Raw genomic sequence first — 26,233 nt, forward strand, 5'->3', positions numbered from 1 at the left:
CTCTGTATATCTAGATTTTTATGAGAATATGGATTTGGTGTTGTGATTCATTCAAAGATATGGCACCAAAAGCAGAATGATAATTGATTAAGAGGTTCAGGTAAGAAATTAAATCAAAATATAACTAAATAAAACATAAAGAATTGCTTACTGAGCAAACCATGTACATATACAGCACTTTGTTTCAGCTGTTGGCTTTTTTTAAGCGCTTTATAAATAAAGATGGTATGGTATGGTATAAAACCATGAAAATATAAAAAAAAGTATCAGAACAAATATAAGTACTTTATTGTACATAATCATGACTGTCAAACTTATTTTACAAAAGGAGATCTCATACTCATACATACTTAAAAAATAAACCACTACAGTTTGATTTTACTGTTCAGAGAACTGACTGTAGGGGCATTTTTCTCATTTATTTCTCTCCATGGTTTATACATTAACAGAGAAACCGTGCTTAGTTTAACGAGGTGTAGCGCAGAGGCGGTAAGGCTTGGGAGAGCGAGTTGCTCCCAGTTTGAACTCCAGGCTGGGCTCCTCTCCAGCAGGAGCTGAGAATGTAAACCTCTGAAGGAGGGAGGTGAAGAAGAGGAATAACTCCATCCTGGCCAGCTGCTCCCCGAGGCACACACGCTTACCTAAGCATCCAAAACACAGGAGATGAAATTTGATGTCACATTGTGAAAAAGGTGAAGTCTGAACATTGTAAATCAGGGTTAGAAACCTCAAAAGGAGAGGCTGCATGATGGAAGGTTAAACATCACATAATGATAATGCGAAAGATCAGCAGTGAATCAGACTCAGACTCAGAATCCCATGTGAGTTACTTCATCTTTGGTTATTTTCTGTCTCCTGGTCAAATTGGAAAAGTAAATTTTGGCTCAGTACTCCTTGAATGGTTGTTAGGCTACTTGTCGACAAGACAAGACAAGGCGAGTCTATTTGTATAGTAAATTTCAGTAACAAGACCATTTAAAGTGCTGTAGGCCTACTGAACAACAGACAAGGGTGAAGACAGTTCATATTTGCTGTACTTCTCAAGTACCCAATTGTTGCAGATCAACCTTTAACAGCGTCACATGATTGATCTAGTTCAGGCTTTCCCAGGAATTGATAAAATCTAAAGTGTGTCCAGATGTTTTGCTTCAAACACACACTCTGGTTTTGCTGTTGTGTTTAAAATCTCTCCTTGCTGTGCTCTTCATTCCTCTACATCAACATCAATTACTTTGGCATAATTTAAATAAGGTACTAATGAACACGTGGTAATTTTCAGAGCTTTCCAGACATTTTTTGTAGCTACTTGTGATTCTTTGGTTCTAATGGGTAGTTGACTTTATGACATAACTCTAACCGACTCATTTGCAGTATTGGCAGGGTTGTAGAGAGGCTGGAATACTTACCATCAGTCAACAAGGTGTTCACTCTTGGGAGGTCTTCAGTTTATATACTTGACAGAGATATAGACAAAGCTAATACCTGTACATGGACACGTGCTTTCAAACTTAAGGGGTATTTAGAGTCACCGTTTTGCATGTTTGACTTGTTTTGACCTGACCTGTGAAATCGGCGGAAGCACAAAAGCTGTGAAAAACATGGTAAGGAAACTGAGAAATCCCAGTGGTTCATTTAGACTGCAACAGCAAAGAATGAGACTTTAGTGAGTTTTTTTGTCATTTTGCTATTTTACTATTTAGTACTTTTGAAGTCATGGCTGTTTCGTACCCAACATATTTGGAATGAGTGGCTGTCTACAAATTCAACTCATACCTGTCATGGTGAAGTTGTCTTGAAGTGGAGAAGGAGGATATTGACCCACAAGACAACAAGAAGTAAATTCTTGGGGATCCATTGAATAATGCCTCCTCCTCTTTTAATATAAGTAATTATTATTGTTCATGGGAGGAATATAAATAGTTAAAATAAATGAATAAATAAAATAAAATGTGCGTGCACGTTCCATGTTAGTTTCCACTTGCTGGCAGCGTATGCGCACGTCTAGTGTTTCTGTATCCGGTCAGCTTCAGTGTTAGCCATTCATTGTAGCTCAGCTGCTCTCTGGAAATATTGCCAACTCTACCTTTAAGGGTTATTTAATTATAGAAAAAAAAAAAGAAAAAAAATTATAGCTGTTGAAAATTTTTGATTCCCCTAAAACTGGATAGAGCTTTACAGATCCATGAGAATGGAAATCGACCACAAAATCTCTGAGTGGTTCTGATTAAACTGAAAATTAAACTGATTACAAGGAAAATTGTACAGTTTTGTTAGTTTATATGTTTTGAACACTTCACACCAGTTAGAAGGGAAATAAATTTTGGAAGACTGAAACAAATCACTTGCCTGTAGAAAAAGGCATGAAGGCGTCCCTCTTCCTAAATTGACCATCCTGGTCCAGAAAGTGTTGAGGATTGAAGGTCTGTGGAGTCTCCCATATTGACTTATCTTGGAGGACAGAGTGAAGTGTGGGTATAATAATGGTTCCCTGAAAAGGACAAAAATGTGAATACAAAGGATAAGTGAAATAATTCTAAGTTTATTTGAGTTCCTGACCAGCTGTCATACTGTTCTGAGTCCACATGGTTGAGGACTCACAGGCTGCTGTGTCACTTACGAGAGAGGACTCAGTTTAGCCCCCATTCTGCTTTCCTCAATACTAATTTTAATCTTTATAATTTATAAGGTCAAATATTATTTTCCAATGTTATGCCTATGACAATTTGTTCTAACTGCTTAGAGAAATAAGCAGTTAGTCCCTAGACTGCATAAATGAAATCTTAAGATAGAAAGAAATTTATATAGCTGATATAATTTTACAATCTTATGCTGCTAATTTTTAGTGTATTATAATTTGAGTCTGAAATTTAACAAATAAATCAGTTTAGCTGCAAAAACAAGTTGTTTTGTATGTACGATTTTAAACTACTACTTTTCCTAAGGTTTGCTCAATGGGTTGTCAACGCACTTTGAGTACATTTGGTAGGGAGGCCACTCCTCAGAAGGTTCACCACTGTTTAATGACATCCCAATGTGTAGACTACTCCTCTTGCTGTAGTTCAATGGAGTCCCGAAGCTTTGGAAAGGGCTTTTAATCCTTTGCAGGCAAATACCAATGTCAGTAACCTTGAATCTCTCTGTTCTTGCATTTCATTAAATTGACGTGAAGCATTATGAGATCATTCGGCCCACTTCGAAGGGGCAGCCAAAATTACATTTTCACATACAGCAAGGTTGGTTTGAGTGGGAAAAAAAACATGAAATCTGCAAAGGGAGAACTGCTTTTTGACAGCACTGTACCTTTGGGATTGAATATTTATCCAGAGTGGTGTCTTTGTTAGCCATGCGAGGCAGGTTAAGGGGGACGATGTTACCCATCCTCTGCATCTCATGAATGACTGCATCAGTGTAGGGCATGTTTTCTCTGTCAGCCACAGAGGGCTGCCTGGACGGACCAATCACAGCATCGATCTCGGCCTGGACACGCTCTGCACACAGAGAAAACAGGACAGAGTATGAATTTGTATGAATGTATGCACTCCAAGTTAAGAAATGTTTTTTATGAGTGAGGATAGTGCATACAACATAAACGTATAGGTAATTAAAGACAGTAGATAAAAGCATAGCATTATTTAGACAGGCCTTGTATCTGAGGATAGTAGATCATGTACAGCAGCCCCCAGTGTAAAGTGGTAGTGGTGGTTTCAGTTCCAGCACCAAACAGGTCCAGAGTGCAAGCACATAAATTGCTGAGCTCAAAACCAGAATCTTTGTCCTCTTTCTATCAAACACACGAGAGACAGCTTTTTACAACCTGTTTACATGTTCAGAGAATATATAGAGGCGAACAAAAGACTCACCTCTCCCATTTCTATCAGGAAGGAGTCGATGTAGTCTCTTGGAGATGAGGGGTCAAGGTTCTCTCTGTGTTCTTTGATCCGAATTTCTACAAAGTCAACAAGCTTCTGTAGGAACATGAATATTTTTTTATGTGATCCAGGCAGCCACCTCATCAATCCGGGGATCGAGTTATAAATCTGAAAAGAAAGGAGAATGTATTTAGATCATCTGACAGTGGAAATAGAGCATACATCTTTTTATAAAATAGGACTTTACATACTCTAGTCATTTCAAGGTGACTTCAAGTGTGAAAAAAAACACAATAGATTCTACAATTTTTTTTTTAAGATGACTAATGACATGCAAAGCAACTCTAATATCCAAGGCTGCTTGCAAAAGATAAAATATATATAGAGAAGGCTTACCTGAACTGACAAATCTCCCTGTAAGCGAACTGCCTCATTGAAGTACTGAAGAATAGTTTGGTACTGTTTGTCATTGTATTCGTAGCGATTCCCAAAGACCAAGCAGCAGATGATGTTAGATACAGCATTGTTTATCAGTGCCTGGCCATTAAAAGGCTTGCCTGTGGAAAATTAAAAGAATGAAAACATTGTATTAAAGGAAGGATTATTTTGGCTAATTAGGAAACCCCAGTGGGCTGCAACAACTTCTTGAGGAGATCGGGGAGTAGATCTGGTAGATCCAATATAAATCAGTAATACTTTTACAGAGTTTTATGAGTATTGGAAACATTTGAAAGCCCTCAAGTGTCCAGGGAGCCTCAGTTTGAAGGTTAACAGAAGCTAAAAGAAAGTTTTAATAGTGGCTTGATAACTGAAAAGCTAGAGTATCATTGGCCACAGAGAATATTAGCAGGTGTAACATACCTGGCCAGGACGGCCAATCAAGTTCCACAAAAGTTTCAAGGACATTCCTTGCCCCACCCCAAAATATAAACACTCTTATTTGAGGTTTCTTTTTTGTTGTTGGTGTTGTCTAGGCCTCATAGATTTAACATATCAACGGCAAAGAGTGCCAGAGAAATGATGCGTATGTACATCCAAACTCTTTTGGCTTCCATGACGTGACTTCACATTGGCCTTCAATTGATTACTTGATGATTCTCTTTGTGGTGGCCATTCGGTGAAATCAACACTAGGGTATCAAAATGCCAAGCCAAGTAAAATTATATATTTTATGAAAATGATATCTTTGGCCAATCAGTCTGTTTTGTGTCATTCCTCAAACTCACTCCCCTGGCAGCTTAGATGCTCAGGTACAGATTTCACTTAAATATACAGATGCACACAGAAGAGTACAGTAGAAAAATAAAAAGACATGAGAGAATGCCCCCAGTGAACAAACGTTCTGTCATTTATTTACATAATAATACTTTCAGGAGGCTTATGCTGCAGGGGGAAAAAAGTGTATCAAAGAACCTGGACCAGATTGGATCTATTTGTTTTGTGTTTCTTGTGTTTTGTTTTTTACATGTCTTATTATAAAGCATATTTATAGAACACGTAAAATGATACCTCACTGTAAAATTACAAACTTGTGTGGGTTATTAATTTCTTTTAGGACCTTGCTGTTCTGAGAAAGCCTCATTGAGATACTGGCACTCTTGCTGGATGTATCGCTCCATGGCCTTCTTTCCTAGACCAAAGTTTCTGAGCGTATGAAGAGCAAACCTCCTCTGCACCTTCCATTGATAACCATTTGACATCACAAGACCTGATGGACGAAGACAAGAGCATCAACATTGAGGGTTAGGGTTAGCAGATATTCATGGACTATACTTAGCTACCAGCAATTTACCTTTATTATTAAAAAAATCAGCAAAAAGTGGAATGTTGGGACGATCCATGAAGTCTTCTCCTTTTTGGACCAGCGCCTCTTTCACATGTTTGTAGCCGTTTATGATCACAGCTCTGCCACCAAACAGATGGAGGCTGTAAATGTCTCCATATGTTTCTGCAAACTGAACAAAGACAACTGATGAAGTCTACGCTGCAGGATTTTTCAGGCCCGCTTCAAATATTTGCTTAATCCAACAAGCAAAAACATTACAGCAACTGAGCGACACAGAGTGAATAAATCCGGAGAATGAACGTGCCTCACAGGTTCACAAAGGGTTTTAAGGTAAATACATTTTTAGAAAAACATATATTTCACCGCCTGCTTTTTTTCCCCAGAAATATATTTCTAGAATGTGTTATTCTTTAAACCATAAACACTGCATGCACAATGAGTGAATGTGTGTAATTTATTTTTCTTAATAAAAACCAAGAAAGTGAACTTCAGGTGGCACAGTAACACAGAAATGTTGGAACAACCACCAAAGTTCATATGTATCCAACAAAAAAGTTGGTTTCAAAAGGCAGCTGCAACCATCAATTTCCTCTTATCTGTGCTGAGTTTCCAATTTCTCCATTACATTTGGGATCTTTGTAAAATTTGCAAAGTCTACAGATGATGCTCCATGTAGTTATTGCATTCATGGGGGGTTTATCTGAATTTTTTTTGGCTTTTCTATTCAGCATTTATTTTGTTTAAATGCACATTTTAGTCCCAAAATTATTTGAATTACAATTAAATAATTAGCCCTGCTTATGTAGTTCCATTACAATTTTATTTTTTTTATTTAAAAAAGAAAAAGTTGTGGGTAAGTTGGAGGTAACTTTCTGTGTATCACCTCTGTGAGCTGCAGGTGAAGTCTTGCAGGTCTGATGCGGTGAAGATCTCTAATAAATGGTAGAGCCAGAGGTCCAGGAGGAAAGTTCTTTGGTTTTCGGTTCCTCAAAACATCGCTCAGCAGCAGAAAGACGAAGAAAAATACCAAAATACCCCTGCCGTCTATCCACTCTAAACCGAGAACACTGCGTATTGCCTCCATGTCCTGATTGCTCTGCTACAGACAAAGGTCAGTCTGGTGGGTTTTGACAGAATATACTACAGTGAGTGATTTCAGCTTTCAAAATAAAGGCACCATTGGCTGAGCTTTTACTGTGACTGACTGTATGTGCTCTCATTCGCTGGCTCACTAATGAAGCTATTGCTGCTATTATCGGTTAAAAGTTAACATCCCAATGACATTATTTCTTTGAAACATACAAAAAAAAAAACAAAAACAAAAAAAAATCTTGCTCATATCAAGTGGGTTTATTTGGGATTAGGGTTATTACAAGAGAACACTACAGACCTGACTTCTAATACATCAGTAAACCTTTTAAAATGAAGAATTACATAAAACTTGGAAAGACAATACATGTTTTTTTTTTTTATTATTCTCATTTTTTAATTGATTTTAAGTAAATATATAATGTTCTCTCGATGTTTAGATTTTTGTCATTTTGCAGCCTTGGAAATGTTACCTAGCAGTCGTGTTTTTGGACGGTGGGACAAAGCCAGAGTACCTGACGAGAACATACAGGTGCTCTGCACAAGGAGAACATGCAAACTCCATGGAAAAATTTATACACGGACGTCCTTCACTCACTGACACAGCTGGAATTCCTTGTTTCCTCTTTTGTCTTGTCTTTTTTTGTGTTTGCCAACGATTGCTAAAATTCTAAACCTTAACATCTTAGAAAGCAAAAGCTCCAAGTTGTAAAAAAAAAAAAAAAAAATTAATTGGTCAAATAATTAAGACATTCTAATGACCTCTGTGCAATGTACGTTCTTCCAGTCTACAGTCGACTGGGAAACCTTCAACTCTGGCCTTGTGTCTTTTTGTTAATGGGTCCGGAGAGACAAACAGTGTTACATAACTCTATTGCTGCCATTTCCCCCACACCCCGTACATTCTTGTCTCAGCACACTCTAAACACACAGTCCAATCCTCAAGAACAAGCTCAGGTTTTCCTTTTAGCGGGACTTTTTTAAACAGTTTTCTTCACCATGATTTTTGAAGCTCTTTTCGATTGCATGGACTTTACTTGTTGGCTTCTGCTGGGGTTTGTTCTGCTGTTAATATTTGATGTTGTGAAAAACGGCAGACCTCCAAACTTTCCACCCGGACCCTGGGCTGTGCCTCTTGTAGGAAATGTCTTCACTTCACTGGATTTCAAAACAATGGAGAAGGTGAACGACAATGCTTGTTTGAATCTGGGCATGTATGTGCAGATCTCTGAACAGGAGTGGAGGAGGGAACTTAAAGCAGATTTAATGCCTTTAAATCCCATGGGGGAATGTATCTATGAAAGACGCAGTGATGTGAACATAAAGGGAGGCATAACAGTGAAAACCATGTTGTCCTAATTCCAGACATTTCCCAAAACCTAATTTTGAATTAAAACAAAAATTACTATCAATTGTTAATAGTTATTTGAATTCATATTTACCAGCTGTTCATTCATTGTCAATGTTTTTACATCTTAATGTTTTGTGTGTATCATCATCATTTTGCACGATATTTCCTGTGGTAACTCGTGTTTAAATGCAGGTAGCAAAGGAATATGGTCCCGTGTTCAGCGTGAGGAAAGGCAGTCTGAAGATGGTGTTTATTTCGGGGCACAAGATGGTCAAAGAGGCTCTTGTCAACCAGCTGGACAGCTTTGTTGATCGGCCAATTGTTCCTCTTTTTCACGTTATCTTCAAGGGCCTTGGTGAGTGCTAAAATGTTGATACATTACTTTATCAAACCCATTCTACATTAAAAAAAAAAATGTTATCACAGGTCAATATCCGTGTAAGCTTGTTCCCATGTCCAGCAGTTTTGGGATGAGAGGCTTGGGGACATGCTGGATAGGACACCAGTTTATTCCAGCGTAACACAGTGAGACACATTGGACAAATAACTACTTAGAAGTGCAGTCACGCCTGAGTAGACACACACATCTTTGTTTTAAGTACTTAAATACCACCACGGCCAGAGACCCCTCACCAACACCACCACATCAACTCCTCCCCACAACAATAGAGTCCACTGAGGCAGTGGAGTTGCTGAGGAAGGAACAAATGAGAGTCATGGCCCCCGTCCCAACGTCCCCACATCCAGCGTGTCTTTGCTCAGGTGAAATGTTATGACTGCATTAAAAGTGGGGCTGGAGTGGGTGATTTGGAGATGCAGCTGCAGTTTAATGTGCAGTTTAATGTCGTTTCTTTGTTTGAAAGGGTTTGCAAGAATGTAGGTGAAAATCTATTTCAAAACACTTTAATGTCACGTTGCCACAGGTATAGCTCTGAGTAACGGCTACTTGTGGAAGAAACAGAGGAAGTTTGCAAACACTCATCTGCGCTACTTTGGAGAGGGCCAGAAAACTCTGGAAAAGTACATTGAAGTGGAGTCCAACTTTCTTTGTGAAGCCTTTAAAGATGAGCAAGGTGATCAGACATTAACTGCAATCACTGAAAGAATCGTGTTTAGAATAGGATTTACACAAATTTAAATTTATTTCTCAATATTTCCAGGAAGGCCATTCAATCCTCACTACACCTTAACAAATGCAGTGAGTAACATCATCTCATCCGTGGTCTTTGGACATCGATTTGAATACTCAGATCCAAGCTTTCGCCAAGTTCTGGAGCTGGACAACGAAGCTGTCATTCTTTCTGGTGCCCTTCGGAGTCAGGTATTCTTTTATACACATCGAAAAGACAATTTTTTACTTGTCAGCAACATATCTGAGAGTTAGTCCTTTCAACAGCTGTATGATGCCTTCCCTGGCTTGATGAGCTACCTGCCTGGACCTCATCAGACTGTCCACGCCAACTACCGGAAGATCGTGAGCTTTTTGGAAAACGAGATAGAGAAGCACAGAGAGGAGTGGAACCCGGATGATCCTCGGGATTTTATCGACGTCTACCTGTCAGAGATGGAGAAGGTGAAAGATTCAGAGAGCATGAGACTTCTGTCAGACACTTCTGTCAAAACACCTAATGTTTCATGATAGGATTGAAAGGGGGAGGCGCATCCTTATGCTGGAGAGGACGCAAACACTGAACTACAGTATGTGGAAGACGTGAGATATTCGAACAAAACTTTTATATGTGTTTTACATTCTTATAAAAAATAGTGCCAAAATCACATTAACAATTTCTCATTTCTACCAAATCTATCAGCTTATTTATCTCTATTTTCACCTTTCAAACAAACATTGACACATACCTGGCCAAGGAGTTAAGTCCTGCAATAAACACCTTTCTTCTGAGGAAATTTTCATTGAACAATGCGACTTTCTCCTTCCATTTAAACAACAACAAAGTGTAATTGAGAAATGAGAGGTGAAAACGTATAAACAATAAAACTATTATTGTCTAAATAGGGTTGAAAGGTGGCTAGGGTTGATCAAATGGACAAACCAAGCCTGACTTTCTATGTCATTGTTAAGGCAACATTTAGGTTAAACCAACAGGATAAAAAATTTTCAACATATTTTTTAGGCTAATTAATAACAAAGACAACCCAGCCTTAAATAGGCATAGAAAGACATATGTGGACATCCAGTGTTTGGAAGGTTCAGGGTTATATAATGGAATACGTCAAACAGAAATAAACCCAATTAAAATATAGTGGGTATTGTTGAATTTCTTGGAACAGAAGCATTGAGCACATGAACAAGATATTTAAAGAACCCGTCTAATTAATAGGTCACAGTCTGTTCCAGTTTCTGGATGTAAAATTTACGGGTCAAAAATCTAAAACAATCACACATCTAGCTTAAGACCATCATCCTCATTATTTTTATCACATCAATCCAGTTTCCCTAACCCAAATCAAGCTGCAAACACTGTACACTCACCAGTGTTTGAATGTAGGTGTTCTACCTGATTGAGATCTGGTGACTGTGGGGGCCATTGGAAAACAGCTAAATAAGTGTTTGGTTCTAGCAACCCGTTTAAGATTATTTAAGCTTTGTCACATGTTGTATTGATGTAGTCAACAGAAGATGTGTCCGCTATACTCATGAAGGGATGGACATGGTCAGACTGGCTACACTCTTTGATTGATGCTAAGTTGCCAAGGGGCGACTGCCTCCTAAAAAGCTGTTTATTCGGCCTGACTGCATCTTTTAAAATGCATTAATAAATCGTGAGGCAAAGCTTGTCAGTAAGACTGGACCAGTTGGAGTTGACCAGATACTCAGCTGGTGGCTCATAGTGCCAAGAAAATAACTCCCATACTATCACAGTTCAACTACCAGCCAAGATTATTGATACACTGAGGATGGATCCATGCTTTCAAGCAATTTTTTTCCAATCCACTAATTTCTATTTTATTCTTTTTGTGAGAACCATAGCATCAGACCACCAGTGTGGTCCACTGTTGCTGTAGAATATTAATGATGAAAACACTGCACACTTGATTTTACTGATAACGTTTCCATCCCACCAGGATCTTCATCAGGTCAGATGTTACTGCTGCTGTAAACCATCTCATTGAAGGTTTGCTTCATGTGTACTTCCATCTGTACATAATCTCTCCTTACATTAGAATGTAGTGTAATCGCTCTCTGGAGGCTACCTTTAAGGAGCGCCTGGCTAATATCTGTTAGCCAGCACACTGCATTTTAAGGACCCTCAGTCGGTCAGCCTGGTCAGCAAAGCCTCAGCACTTGGTCACAACATGCCGTCCAACCATGTTTCATTCATCATCGAAGGCCAGCATCTACAGCAAAAAAGTTACAAAAAATCTATTGTGGTACAGTACAAGGAAATAAAGAAAAATTTCATTAGCCAAAAAGACAGCCATAAATGGACAATGCCATTTACCAATGTGCGTTATGCACACATCTTAAGGTTACAAATGTATATTTTATAATTTGATTAAATTTGATTAAATAACAATATTTTCTTTTGTCTTGCTAGAAAAAAGAGGATCCCCTGGCTGGCTTCAACACTGAAACACTGCTGGTTTCCACTCTTGACCTTATTGAGGCTGGAACGGAAACAGCTGCCACCACGTTACGCTGGGCCCTTCTGTACATGTTGCACTACCCAGAGATACAAGGTAATTTGCCTCGCTTCAAAACGGAAACATTGCAGTGAAGCCTAAAAATGGTCTTGCATTTTAGCCCAGATGCCCCCCCAAGCTGCCTGCTTTGCTATTTTCCTCTCTCTACCTTTCTCAGAGAAGGTCCAAGCAGAGATAGACAGAGTGATTGGACAGTCTCGTCAGCCCACCATGGCTGACAGACCAAACATGCCCTATACCGACGCCGTCATCCACGAGGTACAAAGGATAGGAAATGTTGTACCCATGGGATTTCCTAAAATGGCGAGTAAAGACACAACACTGGGAGGATACTTCATTCCTAAGGTAGGAGAGTACGTACAGTACCTGATGAATTGTATCTGCAAATTGTTTGTTTGCCACCGATGTCTAAGACGTGTCACGTCTCCTGTTTTAGGGAACACCTATCACCACAATCCTGGCATCTGTGCTGTTTGATGAGAATGAGTGGGCCACTCCACATGTCTTTAATCCTGAGCATTTCTTGGATTTAGAGGGCAGGTTTGCCAAAAAAGATGCTTTCCTGCCATTTTCAGCAGGTTGGTTTCAAGTCCAATTCTCTTCAGTGCTACTATACAATTTCCCTTTCAACAACTTTTACAGACCAAAATTTTCTACACTTTACCTCCAGTCAGGACATTCACAAGCATAATTTTTAAACTTGGAAATGCTTGTACAGTGGGGACGTTTTATTATCTATGTGCTCCACAAATGATGGAACAGTAAAACATTAAAGCTGTTTTTTGATTGGTGTGGTAAAACTGGACCAACTTAGATCAGTACCATTTTAAAATATGTGACGCAAATTGTGATAAATGCTTTAAAGTTAAGTTTTGAACTTCTTGTTTTTTCTTGTTTTTTGTTTGTAAAAATAAAAGTAAAGCTGTCCAATTTATTCGACCCAGTCCCTATGTTCAGGGTCAGGTGTAAAATGTTTTTTTATGTGAAAGTTTTCACCACGAACATCACAAACCAAAATACTAACAGCTAAATGGTTAAAAGTTAAGTTATAATGCGGTAAATCTAAGAAGAAGGACGCTACTTGAATATGAATCAATGAATTTTCGGATGTTTAGAGTTTACCTTTTTTTTAATACATAGAATGGGTAAAAATATTTTTTCACACTTATCCACACATGGAAAACTCATTTTTGGATGTCGGATTGTCAGAGCTCCCAGTAGCGAACCAAAAGAGAACACCCTACAGAGATGGAAATCTGACTGGGAAAGTCAGATTTTTAAAGCAGCCCCAACCTCAGTATCCACCATGGCTACTGCACAAAGAGAATGCATTGAAAGTTGTCAGTACAAACTATTAATTAACACTCCTGACAGTCGAACAATTGTCATCTTACTAAATCAGCGGCCAACATAACACTGTAATACATTTTTTTATGTCTGTTCTATGCATGTTCCTATTGTTTTTAAATGCATAAAACTGAGAGAAACAATGTCATCAACTTGCTGACTAGCTGCACACCAATTAGTAAATCACATAAATCTATCAATTTACCTCTGGTAAATGGTTGGGTTTATCATTATTAACAGATCCAGTCTCCGCCTTCAGAAACAAATGGAACAATGCATGAACCCCACTTTTAGCCGATCATCAAGAATGTAGAATATATGCCAACTACAGGAAGATCGTGAGCATGTAGAATATATTGCAGCAAAAGCTACGCTGAGAGTAGCTATTCAAGTATCTCCCTGTTTTTCACCGCAGGTAAACGTATGTGTTTGGGGGAACACCTGGCCAAAATGGAGCTCTTCCTCTTCTTTGCAACTCTGCTGCAGCGGTTCACCTTCGCTCCGGTTCCGGGAGAAATGCCCAGCATGGAGGGCGTGATGGGCTTCACTCATTCCCCCGAGGAGTTCAGGTTGCTGGCTGTGCCACGTTGACGTCCCGACACCATAATGTGTTGATATCAGTGAGGATGTGTCCTGACATACAGTCACATGCAACAAATTAGAATCTGGGTTGTGATGAGGCTCGTTTGTCTAATTAAAAGTACCTTTTGAACATAACCCTTGAAAAGCAAAGAAACATACTTATTATGAAGCCCACATTTTTGTATTAGAATGGGTTTTTTTGTTAGGCTGATGTTATTGTCTAATCTTAAATGTGGTGTTTTTGTTAGCTGCAAGCAGAAAAATCATCATATTCAAGAGAAATAAATACTGAAAACATCTACCAGTATTAATCTGCATGGTTTATTGAAATATATAAACTCAATTTACTGAATATGACCGTGTATTGCTTTTCCATATGTATAATAACATTTGGTGGCTTTAAAAGTTTGTGAGAAAACTACAAGAATACATGGATCAAAACCTGTTTTACTTCTATCTACTACTTGTCATTTGATATCATAACCTTATAATATGTCATTTTTTTTTATTTGTGTACTTAGCCAGAGAAATGTATCATGCTTTAACCTGACGCATCTAGTCCTACAACTCTGTTAAGTTTTTGAAAGATTTCTTCTTGGTCTGGATGGGAAACAGCAGCTCGGTGAACTTGACGCTGTATCTTTAAAGAACTCAGATTTGGCATTGCCTGATGGGAATGTGCAGCTGTCTGCAACGTCATCAATAAAAAGTGTTTTGTGTTACACTCTCTGTGGGTATTGTCAGTCCTTAAAGAATGTAAACAGTTTATTATTCACTTTTAACCCTAAGTTGGGGAATACATGAAAAAACTGTTGGGAGGAAAATGTTATCATGCATAATGTTGCATGATAATTCACGATAAACCTTTCACTCTTGGAATGTAACCACGTTTATATAATGTAAACATCTATAGTAAACAGTCTTATTAATGACAGTAATTGTGAGCCATTATTGCGTTATAAGGGAAGCCAAGAAGCAAAGCTGAGGTCAACTTAAGAAAAAAAAACGCTGTTGTTAATCAGGTTTTTCTTATCTTATGACAATATTTGATAAACTTCAGTGATATGAATAATATTTGTGTTGCACGGAATACCTTTTTCTGCACCGTCATCGTGAACCTGCATTTAGTTAAGCTCCATATAATACCATCTAAAGCGCAGCTCATGTTTTTCCAGTTTGAATAGGTAGCTGTTCCAAAGTTTAGTTTCCAAACTGGTCTCAGCTTGTTTAAAGCAACAAAATAGTCGTGTCCAATTCCAGTCCTTCAAGGTCCAATCACCTTTGGCTTCAATTACAGATCTTTGAGATTACGTCTTTGTTACCTTTCTGATCAGATTGCCGGCCCGTTTTCTGAATAAAATGGCTCAAGCTCAGTCAGATTAGATGGAGAGCTTTTGAGAGCATAGATTTAAACGTTTTGCCACAAATTTAAACTTTGAGACTTTAATTAACCCCCTCCTTTCAGCCAACGATTTAACTCTAATCTCCCTTCCACAAAGGCCTTTGTCTTGGTAGGTGTGCAGTTGGGCCATACTCTTTCCATTTTAAATTGATTTCTGTAAGATGTCCATAGCTTGAAAAGTTATTTTATAGTCTTGCCTTTAAACTTCCCCACAGCTTTCTCCCTGCTGTGTTCCTTGTTATTCATGAGTCCGTTTGTTCTAATGTGCTCTAACAAATATAACAGAACAGCTATATTATACTGAAATTAAATCACTCCGTTGGGCTACATTCAATAATCATGTCACTTGTGATGCCAAATAGGAAAAATATACATATTATTTAGGGGTGTCAAAGCCAAGGCATCTAATTATACATGCGCGCTATGCAATAACAGAGACATGTTTAAGGTGCTGCAGCTCACATTTGTCCAGTTTTTCTGTGCAATTAATGGCCCAAGTTTAGCTCTTAAAATGGTCCAGGTTGTTTAAACTCATTCGCCAGTTCCTGCACAATAAATCTATGGGTGCCTTTTGCCACTGCTGCACTTTGTGCTAAAGGCACGGCTCCGTTCACCTGCCAACAGCTAATCTCTGATTCCGGTTATCACAATCAGTAGCAAAGGTGGAGGATACAAAAGGTGAACTAAGTGGCGGATAAAACGGGAGAAATGCCAACAGAAAGTCTGTCAGACCGTTACTCTTAGCTAAACATAATAAATACAAGTTATTTAAAATCTTAACTTATTAGGAATTGGGAAACAACATTTTGAACTAATATTATACAGAACATACAAATATACACACCAAAGCCCAATGACCATTGCAAAACTATGTTGCAGTTTTATTTTTGTGTTCGTTATATTAAATATCTATCTTCTTTGCAATGAAACTCTGATCAGTGATAGATTAAAGCAGGTTTTATCTTACATGGACTGCAAGGCTTGACAAAGGGCATGTAGGTGTGGTTTGCAGCATTTAAAGCACTTTCCCCTTTGTACAGTCTAAGACCTGCTGTGCTTTCCAGTTGCCTGCCAGCTGGCCTAATCTGTAGATTTCAAGTGTAAACAGACTTCACAAAAACAGGAAGAGGACTACTCAGATAAGGACAGGCATTTTTTCTTTTTTGCTACTGCCTGTTTTTGCTCACTTTAACCATGGGGCTATATCATTTTTTGCTGAGCTTCGACCTAAAGGGGCTTTTTTTGTTTCTTTTTTTGTTCCTCCTGATAGCTGACTACCTGAAAAACAGGAAACCATCAACCTTTCCTCCAGGACCAAGGGCTCTTCCCTTTGTAGGAAATATCTTCAATATGGATAGCAAGCATCCACACATTTATTTCACCAAGGTACTTGTTTACATTAAGAGCTTAAAGTTATGTCTGTTGAAGCTTTTATCAAATATACAGTGAAAGATGTTTTCAGTTGTCCTGCAAATCCTAGTTTGGGGTCTAGGGATTATAAATAGTTCTAAAAATCTGCTTTTTAAATGCAAATGTTTGCTTGTCAAATAGGAACTAACTGCAATTTTTATACTATATTAAAGAATTTCAGGAGTCTAATTTTGCTGGTGTCATGTTTAAAAGAGGGTAAGGCTGGAATAAAGGTCAATTGCTACCGTGGCCCAGCAAACAAGTGCAAACACACCACAAACACGCTGCATACACATGAATGATGCATCCATCCATCTATTTTCTGACCCGCTTAATCCCTCATGGGGTTGCGGGGGTTGCTGGTGCCTATCTCCAGCGTTCACTGAGAGGCGGGGTACACGAATGATGCAAAAAATAAAAATGCTTCAAAAGTAAAATTCTGCAAATACAGAGAACAGCAAGTTTAAAAAGATGTGAACTTGCTTTACAAAGTGTAAGTGCACCTGTCCACTAGAGGGAGTCGACTATCAAGTTAAATAGGTCCAGACCATTGAGCAAGGCACACTAATTTCACCTAGGTAAATATACTAATGTTTTATCATTTTGAAAAGGATTACGACTTCCTGCTCTTAAAAGATAAACAAGAACGTACCTTTTCTTTTGCCCTTCCAGTTTCTTGGGGGCATCATGTAAATGTCTTTACTGAGGATCTGGTCTTGGGTTGGTCTGGTCCCGCATTTGCAGGGGCATCCCGTAATTTGAGCCAAACTGAAGCATCCCGTATAGAAAACTCTTGCCTCATTTTCCCTGAGATACGATCAGTTATCAATATTCTTTATTAAGAGGCAACAATTGCAAAATTTTAATCGACAAAAAATTGCACATCCAAAAGAGCATAAAGTCTCACAATTACCATAAAATAAATGACAAAATATTGAATGGACTGATGATAGCATCTATAACAAACCCTGTCCAGATGAAAGTTTGAACAAACCACATTTATTCAGGTGTCTGGAACATGGCGTTTGTATCAACCTGTTAACCTCATATATTACACTCTCCACAGTTGGCGGACATCTATGGTAACGTCTTCAGAGTCCGTCTGGGCTGGGATACAATGGTGTTTGTAAGCGGATATAAGATGGTAAAAGAGGCCCTTGTGACGCAAGCTGAGAACTTTGTGGACCGACCATACAATGCAGTGGCTGACAGGTTTTACTCTGAGCCCTCAGGTGTGGAAACATTTTAGTTTTATCAGGCAGACGTGGCCGATATGTAACGTTAACATTTTCATGTCTGCATACTTACACCAAGGTGGTCTATTCCTGAGCAACGGTGAAAAATGGAAGACACAGAGACGCTTTGCTTTGTCGACCTTACGCAACTTTGGCCTAGGCAAAAACACACTGGAGCAGAGCATTTGTGAGGAAATCCGATACCTGCAGGAGGAAATAGAGAGTGAGAAAGGTGGGTTGCATTCACTGTAAAATGCTAATGCTACAGTGCTCCCTTTTTTTTAAACCATGCCGTTTCCCCTTCAGGTAAACCTTTCAGCCCAGCAGGCCTCTTCAACAATGCGGTGTCCAACATCATCTGCCAGCTGGTTATGGGGAAACGGTACGACTACGCCGACCACAGGTTTCAGATGATGCTGAAGAACATGTCTGAGGTGATTTGGCTGGAGGGGAGCATATGGGGTGAAGTAAGTTTAATACCACCGATGCAAGACTCTCTGTTTGACACTGAGATGTGAGAGGCTCATTGTGACAGAGGAAAAGTGACATTGGTTTTTATTACCTTCTTTGAACAGCTCTATCAGGCATTCCCCAGCGTGATGAAATACTTGCCAGGTCCTCACAACAGAATCTTCACTATTTACAACAGCATACAGCAATTCCTTTACGAGGAAATAGAAAAGCACAGGAAGGATTTGGATCGCGACAATCCCAGAGACTACATTGACACTTTTCTCATTGAAATGGAGAACGTATGTATTCAACTGGAGCAACTTTACTCTAAAACACAACCATTTCTGTACTGCCCTGAGTCATTAACCATCCTGCCTTTTTTCTGTTTCTGTGTAGCAAAAAGAGTCTAACCTGGGATTTACGGAGTGCAACCTGGCTTTCTGCTCTCTTGACCTCTTCCTGGCTGGAACCGAAACAACAGCCACCACAATGCTGTGGGCTTTGATTTTCCTAATAAACAACCCTCATGTCCAAGGTTGGTGCTTGAAGTGATTACACATTAAACACAGAACCCCTAAGCCAACCTGGACAGATGTCAGTTTTAGAAGTTTATTAATTAACTATCTATAGAAGTCTGGGTTTGATGCCAGTGTGTGCATCAATTAAATGAATCAAGGGCTGTTCATTCATCCATTCACTGGATTACATACATTTAGGGAATTAGTTGCCTTTTCTTCTGTTTGATCTGTGGTTGTCAAGGCTTGTTCTGAATTTTCCATTTTAAGGTGAAAATATCTTTTTTAGTTTCTATTTTCAGAATAAAATAAGTTTTTTCTCATGTTGTAGTTTATCTGAAAATAATGAGATGAAAACAAATCTGAATACCTTGGATTACAAAGAACGGCCAGACAGGGGTGAGGTATGAGGTAGGAGTGGCCTGGTGTTCAAGTTGGAGTTCAAGTTGAGGGGGTTGCTTTTTGCAACACGAATATTGCAAAAGGCGTAAAAGAATACATTTACCAGATGGCCGTGATACCTACATGATATATGGCTGAGTGATGGTGAAACTGACCAGATGAAATAATAGGGAAAGGAACAGGAGCAAAGTAAAGACAATGAACAACTTCTTAAACATCTAGTTGAGTAATTTAATTACCCGTTAGCATCAATATTATAATTAAGCTTCTGTCAAACTTTTGTTGTGGTAGAAAAGTGTTCAGCTGGTGTTATGTCCAAAAAGAAAAAAAATCTAAACTTGGAGAAAATAGAAAGTCTCTCAACATCAGAAGCTGTTGACTTTCTTTTCCCAGAAAAGGTCCATGCAGAGATCGACACAGTTATTGGACAGTCTCGCCTGCCCTCCATGGCCGACAGGCCAAACCTGTCTTATACTGATGCTGTGATCCATGAGATCCAGAGGATGGGAAACATTGTTCCTCTGAATGGAATGAGGGTTGCTGCCAAAGATACAACTCTAGGTGGTTACTTCATACCAAAGGTACATTTACCCAACAGCTAAGTGCCATTCTTTGGTTAATAAAACGAATCTTTAGTTTAACTTTGTACTGTCTTGTGGATTTTGATGTTTTCAGGGAACATCATTGATGCCCATGCTGACCTCTGTACTGTTTGATCAAACTGAGTGGGAGACTCCAGACACCTTCAATCCTGGACACTTCCTGGATGCTAATGGGAAATTTGTGAAGAAAGAAGCGTTCCTGCCCTTTTCTGCAGGTACAGCTTCATATTTCTGAGTTAAGATTTCATGTAATCCCTCAGCAGGATGTCAATATATTCGCTACATTAAACATAGGAACATTTCTATTTGGGCATTTTTTTTTTTTCCGTTGTAAAAATGCGTATTACCGTTTTTATTGATTGCTTTGACGCAGCACTCAACTCAAAACCCACATTTTTCAAAACAGTTAACACAGAGGCCTAAACAGTGGCAACAATGGTCAAAATTACACATTTTGTTTGCAAAAGGCTCCAACTCTGCCAAAACATTTAACATATGAACCAAAAGCAAACTTTGCCCTCAAACAATACAACCTGCACACAAATGTTTGAGTCCTTCCAATCATTCGTTACACAAGGGGCAACAAAATACAAAGTACCACACTCATTGTGAATCAGTGCAGCATTGCTGGTTCATTGTAGCCAAAGACTGTACGCAGCATACATGTCAGTGTCATTTGTAGTCATATTTGCCTTCTTGCAAAAAATGGATCCAGAGTCAGATATGCTGTGATCCAAATTTTATTGATTATTAATTGTTTTTTCTCAAATTGTGGCTACAAATGAAATATTCCAACAGAAGATACTAGAGCTGTCTGTCTCTTCTAGTCCATTCTGTCCTGACAAATAGGCCACATTGCCTCATCTTCATCACACTCAATATTTTCCTTTGTGATGCACCTAGGGAAAAATCTTCTTACATGCCTGATCCATCCTTGACATGCCTCTGCATCTATATCATGGGCAGCAGCAGTCATTGCATTGAGCAAGGACATCTGCTAATAGGGGCGGTGATCATATACTTTCCATCTCCATGCACTGAAGAATTCCTCTATAGAAATAGATAGAGATGTATAAACTGTACAGCAACAATACTTGTTATCCCATTGAAAAACTTTTACAATGGAAGCAACCGTGTTTCTATTGAGAACAGGTTGGAATCTTTGTCCCGCCCCTCTAAGTAAAAGGCCATGATTTACCACATGATCAATCATAGTTGCCTACATTTCATCTGTAACTTCAGCCCTTCCAGCTACAGCTCCACCTCGCACACAGAAACCTCTTCCTCATAATCTTCTTCCCCTGACCCATCTACCTCTTACTCTGACTCTCATCTGCCTTAGACCATCCATGCTTGCAAAGAACAAAACACAACATGGCACCTTTTACGTAAAGCCTGCAAACTCACTGAAAATTGAAAAATTGTGTAAAGAAGTGTCAATCAGGTGCTTCAGTGATTTCATTCTGATCAAGAAGTTTCTAAGAGCTTGGAACATATGGTTTCTGTTTGGCTACCACAGCTAAAGCAATGAAGTTTGGACTGCATGAATGACATCTGCGTTAACTGCTTTGCAAAAGGGCGGGGAAAATGTGTCAAACCAATGAGAATGGGTTAACTCATTTGCAAGAGGTGTCGTTTGCTCTGCTGAGGTGGTGATGATAAAAACTGAGAGGTTGCCAGTTTCTTCAAACAGGTCAATGCAATAAATAAAAACTGTAACAATGAAACACGAACCACTTTTTAAAAAGTACCACAGGCTTTCCAGCAGGAAAGTCTGATTTTTTATTTTACAACTTGGAAAAATATTAACCAAACACAAATTTCCTTAAATATGACTTTTTTTAGTATAACAATATAGCTTCATCAAGAATATATAATTTCCTAGTTGACTTTTAAAAGCCATGTGTCTTTGTTGCCCCTGCAGGGAAACGTGTGTGCCTCGGTGAAGGCCTCGCTAGGATGGAGCTGTTCCTGTTTTTGGTCGCCTTGCTGCAGAAGTTCTCTTTCTCTGCTCCTGAAGGAGTTGAGCTGAGCACTGAAGGAATCACTGGAGCTACGCGTGTACCTCACCCCTACAAAGTGTGTGCTAAGGTCCGCTGAGATCTCCATTGTTGCTGCTTCTGCTAAAGACATAAATGAGCATGTCATGTTTGTAGACAAAGTTGTTATCATTTTTCAGTCAGTCTTAATGATACTTCTTGTCCAGGAATTATGCTGATTGTATTTAGCTTTACATTATGTTCTAGGGTGATAGTTGTACGTACCAATAAATGACATTAGCAAACAACCACATAATGTACTATAACGTACTGACTTCTACTGGGAGACCATGAGCAAGAAACCTTGGGTCACAGAAAGAAAAATAAACAAAAGCAATGATTCATAAGGCATTTAAATATATTTACAATGCAAATGTTGAAAACAACCAAACCTTTGATAAAGATATTTCCCTGTGTATAATGTTTACCATTGTGTTGAATCAATAAAACTGCAAGAGAAAGCATTTCCTATTTCCTATTATCGTATATTTTGTCAGATGTTTAAGGGTAAAAATTGTCCTTTGTGATGCACCACCCTCCAAACTTAATGGCACCCGGGTGAAGATGTGTTTATGTCTTAAATGCATATTTTATTGCAATAGAATGATCTCACAAAAGAAATAAAATATATTAATATTACTCCATTCTGGTGTATTAGTACTTTCTGGTCAGGTCTTCAACCAAACTAGCACCAGGGTAGCAATTATAAAAGCTGACATACATCTTACCTGTGATGCATTTCAAACGTCTGTCTTAACATTACTGGATGTCATTGTTGTGTTAGACATCTTTGATCATAACCAAATGATTGAGAGGCTGATAATAGGTGGAACTTTCCAGCACTATGCTAATCAGTTAAGCTTGAATAATTGACCTGAATATGCCATATTATTAACAATTGTGCAATACTTGCTCTTGTTTTATTTTAACTTTTAGTTTGGCCTTTCTGATAAGTTCATCCTCTGTTGCTTTGGAACTAAAGCTTGTTTTTTTCATTACTGATTTAGTGTGTAACTCTGTCTGTGTTTTTACCTCTGTCACTCCCAAATTTCCCCATTGTGGGACAATAAAGGAATTTCTTATCTTATCTTAAATGTGTTCAAATCTTTGCAGACTTTAACAACTTGGTGTCATTTGGCAATCATGTGTGAGCAAACAAAAATCACATGTGGGGTTCATCAAGGGTCACCAATTGGGCCACTTTTGTTTAAAACATTCATGCTTCACCTAGCTCAGATTCTAAAGTATAATATTGCTTATAACTATGCTGACAAATAACTTTCTGTGTCTGTAATCACATAAGCACAGTTCAGTGTAGTCTCTCTCTAGTGTGTGTGTCAGAATGCCCTTAATCATGATGCAGAAGAGACAGGAGTTGCATTTTGCCCCCAAATATTTAAGGTTAGAGTATAAATTAGTAAGACTCAGTTATTCTAAAAACTACATACCATGTCCGAAGCATCAGTATGGAGTCAGATCTCAATTTTAAGTCATATTAATTAAGTCTTTCACTAAATCTGCTCAGTCACTGGAAAAATAAGCACATAAACTACCAAATCTAGCTTTGAGTATCAGAAAAAACAGGTTTGGTTCTAAAATCATTTCAATTTAACCTCAATTCAAGAAACAACAGACTGTTATTATTCATGCCATACCATACTATACCACAACATATACCATGCTATTTATAACGCGCTTAAAAACAGCCAATGGCTGAAACAAAGTGCTGTAGATATAGCTAGAAACTAAAACACATCCATTAAAAAAGAAAAAGATAATGCATAAAAAAAATTTCAAGAAAAAAGTTTAAACAAAAACTAGGCCTCGCTAGTAGTAAAAGGCAAAGAATAAAATTGTAAGTTTTAAGCCGAGTTTTAAAGGTAAGCAGAGAAGGGGCCTCTCTTATGTGCAGGAGCAGGTCAGTCCATAATTGAGGACCAACAATAGAAAAGAACCTGAGCTTCCTCTTAGCTGACCTGAGGGCCAAGAGGGCAAGAAAGGAAGAAGAAGTTCAGAGAGGCACGGCAGGGCAAGGTCTTTAAAAACACTTAGAAATTAAAATAAGAATTTTAAAATGAAGTCTAAAATGTACTGGGAGCCAATGGAATGAGGCCAGAACAGGGGTAATATGCTCTGTGCAGCAGTGTTTTCAACCAGCTGCAGACAAGAGAGCAAAGACAGAATCACCCAAACACAGGGTTTATTATAGTAATCCAGGCAGGATGAAAAAAAAGCATGGATTACCGTTTCAAAGAGCTATCTGTCTAATTTTAAATCACTGTCTATCTTAAAACCCAAATCATTGGCAATTGGTTTAAAATATGCTGTCAAGGATCCCAATTCAACAGTACTAGAGTCAAAGGAGCAACTTGGTCATTTCAAAACAAACCAAAGGCAAAATTGGTACAAAAAAAACAAACAGAAAAAACATGCTTGGAGCTTCCATAAAACCTGGAGGGAAAGTAGGAGCCAGGGGCTGCTGATGAAATGCATTTCATTATGTGATTATCACTAAGTGTGTTTACATTTTGTTGTTTTTGAATTTGAACTTTCCTGCTTCTTCTTTCACATGCTGAAATATCAAGACAGCTTTTTTCAAGTGTATTTATACTTTGAATTATGTTTTCTCTTTTGTGTTTCTGTTGCTGCTGTACAACACTGAATTGTATTATGTGTGCATAAAGCTGTTTCAACAAACTTGCCTCACCCTGCCTTAACTTCCTGCTATTCAGCTTTTTCCTGTCTCCAAAGTGATGCTGTTGTACTAACAGCTCTTTTATTATTTCAAATGATAGAAGAGATTTGAAACCGCTGAAAAGAATGGCTACTGAGGCTGTTTATGCTGAAAACTCATGTTCTAGCAGATTCAAGATCTTTTCACTAAGAAGGCATTCAGTTAATCTTGTCTGTTGTGTTTGCTTTGGCAACAGACATTCTTGTATCTTGGATCCTTCCTTTAAAGCTAGCAGTCTGGAAGTGCTCAGCAATTTCAAACGACTGCTCTCTATAGAAAACATTAGAAAGTCACACAGAAAAAAAATCACAGATTGTAACTATATTCACATAAACAACGTGTAAATGGAACTGTTCTCTATACAACCCTTGGACCACTACATTTTGAATGTTAACAGGTAAAGTTAGCCCCAAAGGAGGCACTGAGTACTCTGTCCTACTTTGTGCCGGTCCCAAACCTGGATGACTGCAGAGGGTTGCATCTGGAATGACATTTGGCGTAAAGCTTTTGCCCAATTTACCATGAGAGTCATTAACACCATTGTCATAGTGGATCGGGCGATAACAACAACAGTCATTGGTGCTGGTGACTGACAAGGTAGCAGCACTAATGACTGCTACCTTGTCAGTCATTGAGTAGAAGTTGGGCTACTGTAGGACAAGAAGAAGAGAAAAAAAGAGGACGACAAGTATGTAGGCAGAAAAAAAGAAAAGGCAAGACTGAGTAGGGAGTTTGAATGTTGGGACAATAACAGGAAAAATTAAAGTGTTGGCTGACATGGTGTATAGGAGGAAAGTTGATATACATAAGTGGAAAGGTAGTAAGGTTAGAATTGGAAACAGGGTTCAAGCTGCTCTTCCATGGTGCGGTTAAAGAGTAAATAAACTTTATTTAGCACCATTCACAGATAAAACGTACAAAGTGCTTAAGGTAGTGACAGTAAAAAAAGAGAACATGAAGGTAGTTGGTGTGAGAGAAGATGCAAAATGTAGGGTTATATGAAGATAGAGGACCTGCTGTGGTGATCCCTGAAAGGGAAAAGTAAAAGCAAGACGAAAGCAAACATTATTTTACCTGAAAAAGTAACTAATTCTGTTGTCAACAGTGCAACAGAAAAATGCTTCACGGCATTTCATGGAGCATAGCACTGAGCACTGGAGCAGGAAGGAACTGGACATGAAAAACAGAGGAATCCTGGCGAAAAGGAGTACAGATGACAAGGAAAGTAACGTTGGTCTAAAAACTCTAGTCCAATTTCCAAGCTGGAGGAGCTAACAATTAGACGGCTCTGACTGCACATGTAAAAATGCAAACACGTTCAGGGAGCCAATACGAGGTAACGAAAGATGAGCAACATCTAAACATCTAAAATACATCATGCACCACCATTTATTGTAAAGCCAAAATTGAAAGTTCGTGAAGAAAATAAATACACCCCAAAAAGCCTTTACATAAAAATGCGTAAAACCACAGTATTTAAAGTGGCGGCGCTTACTTTTTACAATAATAGCATTATGTAGCCTTGATATCTTTTTGTTCAAAGTCACTGTCTACCATTTCTTTGTCAAGTTAGTTCTGTTCGATTCAGGGCCGTTTCATTCTTTCTGCTTCAAAGGGCCTTTTGCTTTGTTAGAGTAAAACTTTGATCTTAATCTGTCTGCTTCTTGCTTCAGGAGTCACGCATGTGGATCCCTCTTCCTACTTTCAACTTCTAACATCATAAACACCAGGAAAAAAATCTGCACTATTAGAAG

The 26,233-nt window shown here is 38.6% G+C and overlaps 3 protein-coding genes across 3 annotated transcripts; 2 read left to right on the forward strand and 1 right to left on the reverse strand.

The window, feature by feature from the left end:
* Positions 1–264: 264 nt before the first annotated feature.
* Positions 265–6,748, reverse strand: LOC105928867 (cytochrome P450 2J6-like; the record flags this gene model as incomplete). The annotated part of the gene is given in 9 exon segments (NM_001309985.1): positions 265–641; positions 2,347–2,488; positions 3,301–3,488; positions 3,643–3,781; positions 3,861–4,037; positions 4,266–4,426; positions 5,428–5,577; positions 5,662–5,824; positions 6,539–6,748. Coding segments are annotated over 9 exon segments (1,497 nt in total). The 3' UTR covers positions 265–465.
* An 883-nt stretch (positions 6,749–7,631) lies between these two features.
* On the forward strand, positions 7,632–14,414 carry LOC105928872 (cytochrome P450 2J2). Its single transcript, XM_012866396.3, has 9 exons — positions 7,632–7,926; positions 8,288–8,450; positions 9,019–9,168; positions 9,256–9,416; positions 9,492–9,668; positions 11,653–11,794; positions 11,916–12,103; positions 12,195–12,336; positions 13,521–14,414. The coding sequence occupies exons 1-9, from the start codon at positions 7,744–7,746 to the stop codon at positions 13,694–13,696; spliced, it is 1,482 nt and encodes a 493-aa protein (XP_012721850.2). The 5' UTR covers positions 7,632–7,743; the 3' UTR covers positions 13,697–14,414.
* A 1,737-nt stretch (positions 14,415–16,151) lies between these two features.
* LOC105928870 (cytochrome P450 2J6) lies at positions 16,152–22,295 on the forward strand. Its single transcript, XM_036141399.1, has 9 exons — positions 16,152–16,475; positions 17,566–17,731; positions 17,814–17,966; positions 18,041–18,201; positions 18,310–18,486; positions 18,584–18,722; positions 19,498–19,685; positions 19,780–19,921; positions 21,631–22,295. The coding sequence occupies exons 1-9, from the start codon at positions 16,284–16,286 to the stop codon at positions 21,804–21,806; spliced, it is 1,494 nt and encodes a 497-aa protein (XP_035997292.1). The 5' UTR covers positions 16,152–16,283; the 3' UTR covers positions 21,807–22,295.
* Positions 22,296–26,233: the final 3,938 nt, after the last annotated feature.

This window comes from Fundulus heteroclitus, chromosome 9, assembly GCF_011125445.2.
Source record: "Fundulus heteroclitus isolate FHET01 chromosome 9, MU-UCD_Fhet_4.1, whole genome shotgun sequence".
NCBI lineage: Eukaryota > Metazoa > Chordata > Actinopteri > Cyprinodontiformes > Fundulidae > Fundulus > Fundulus heteroclitus.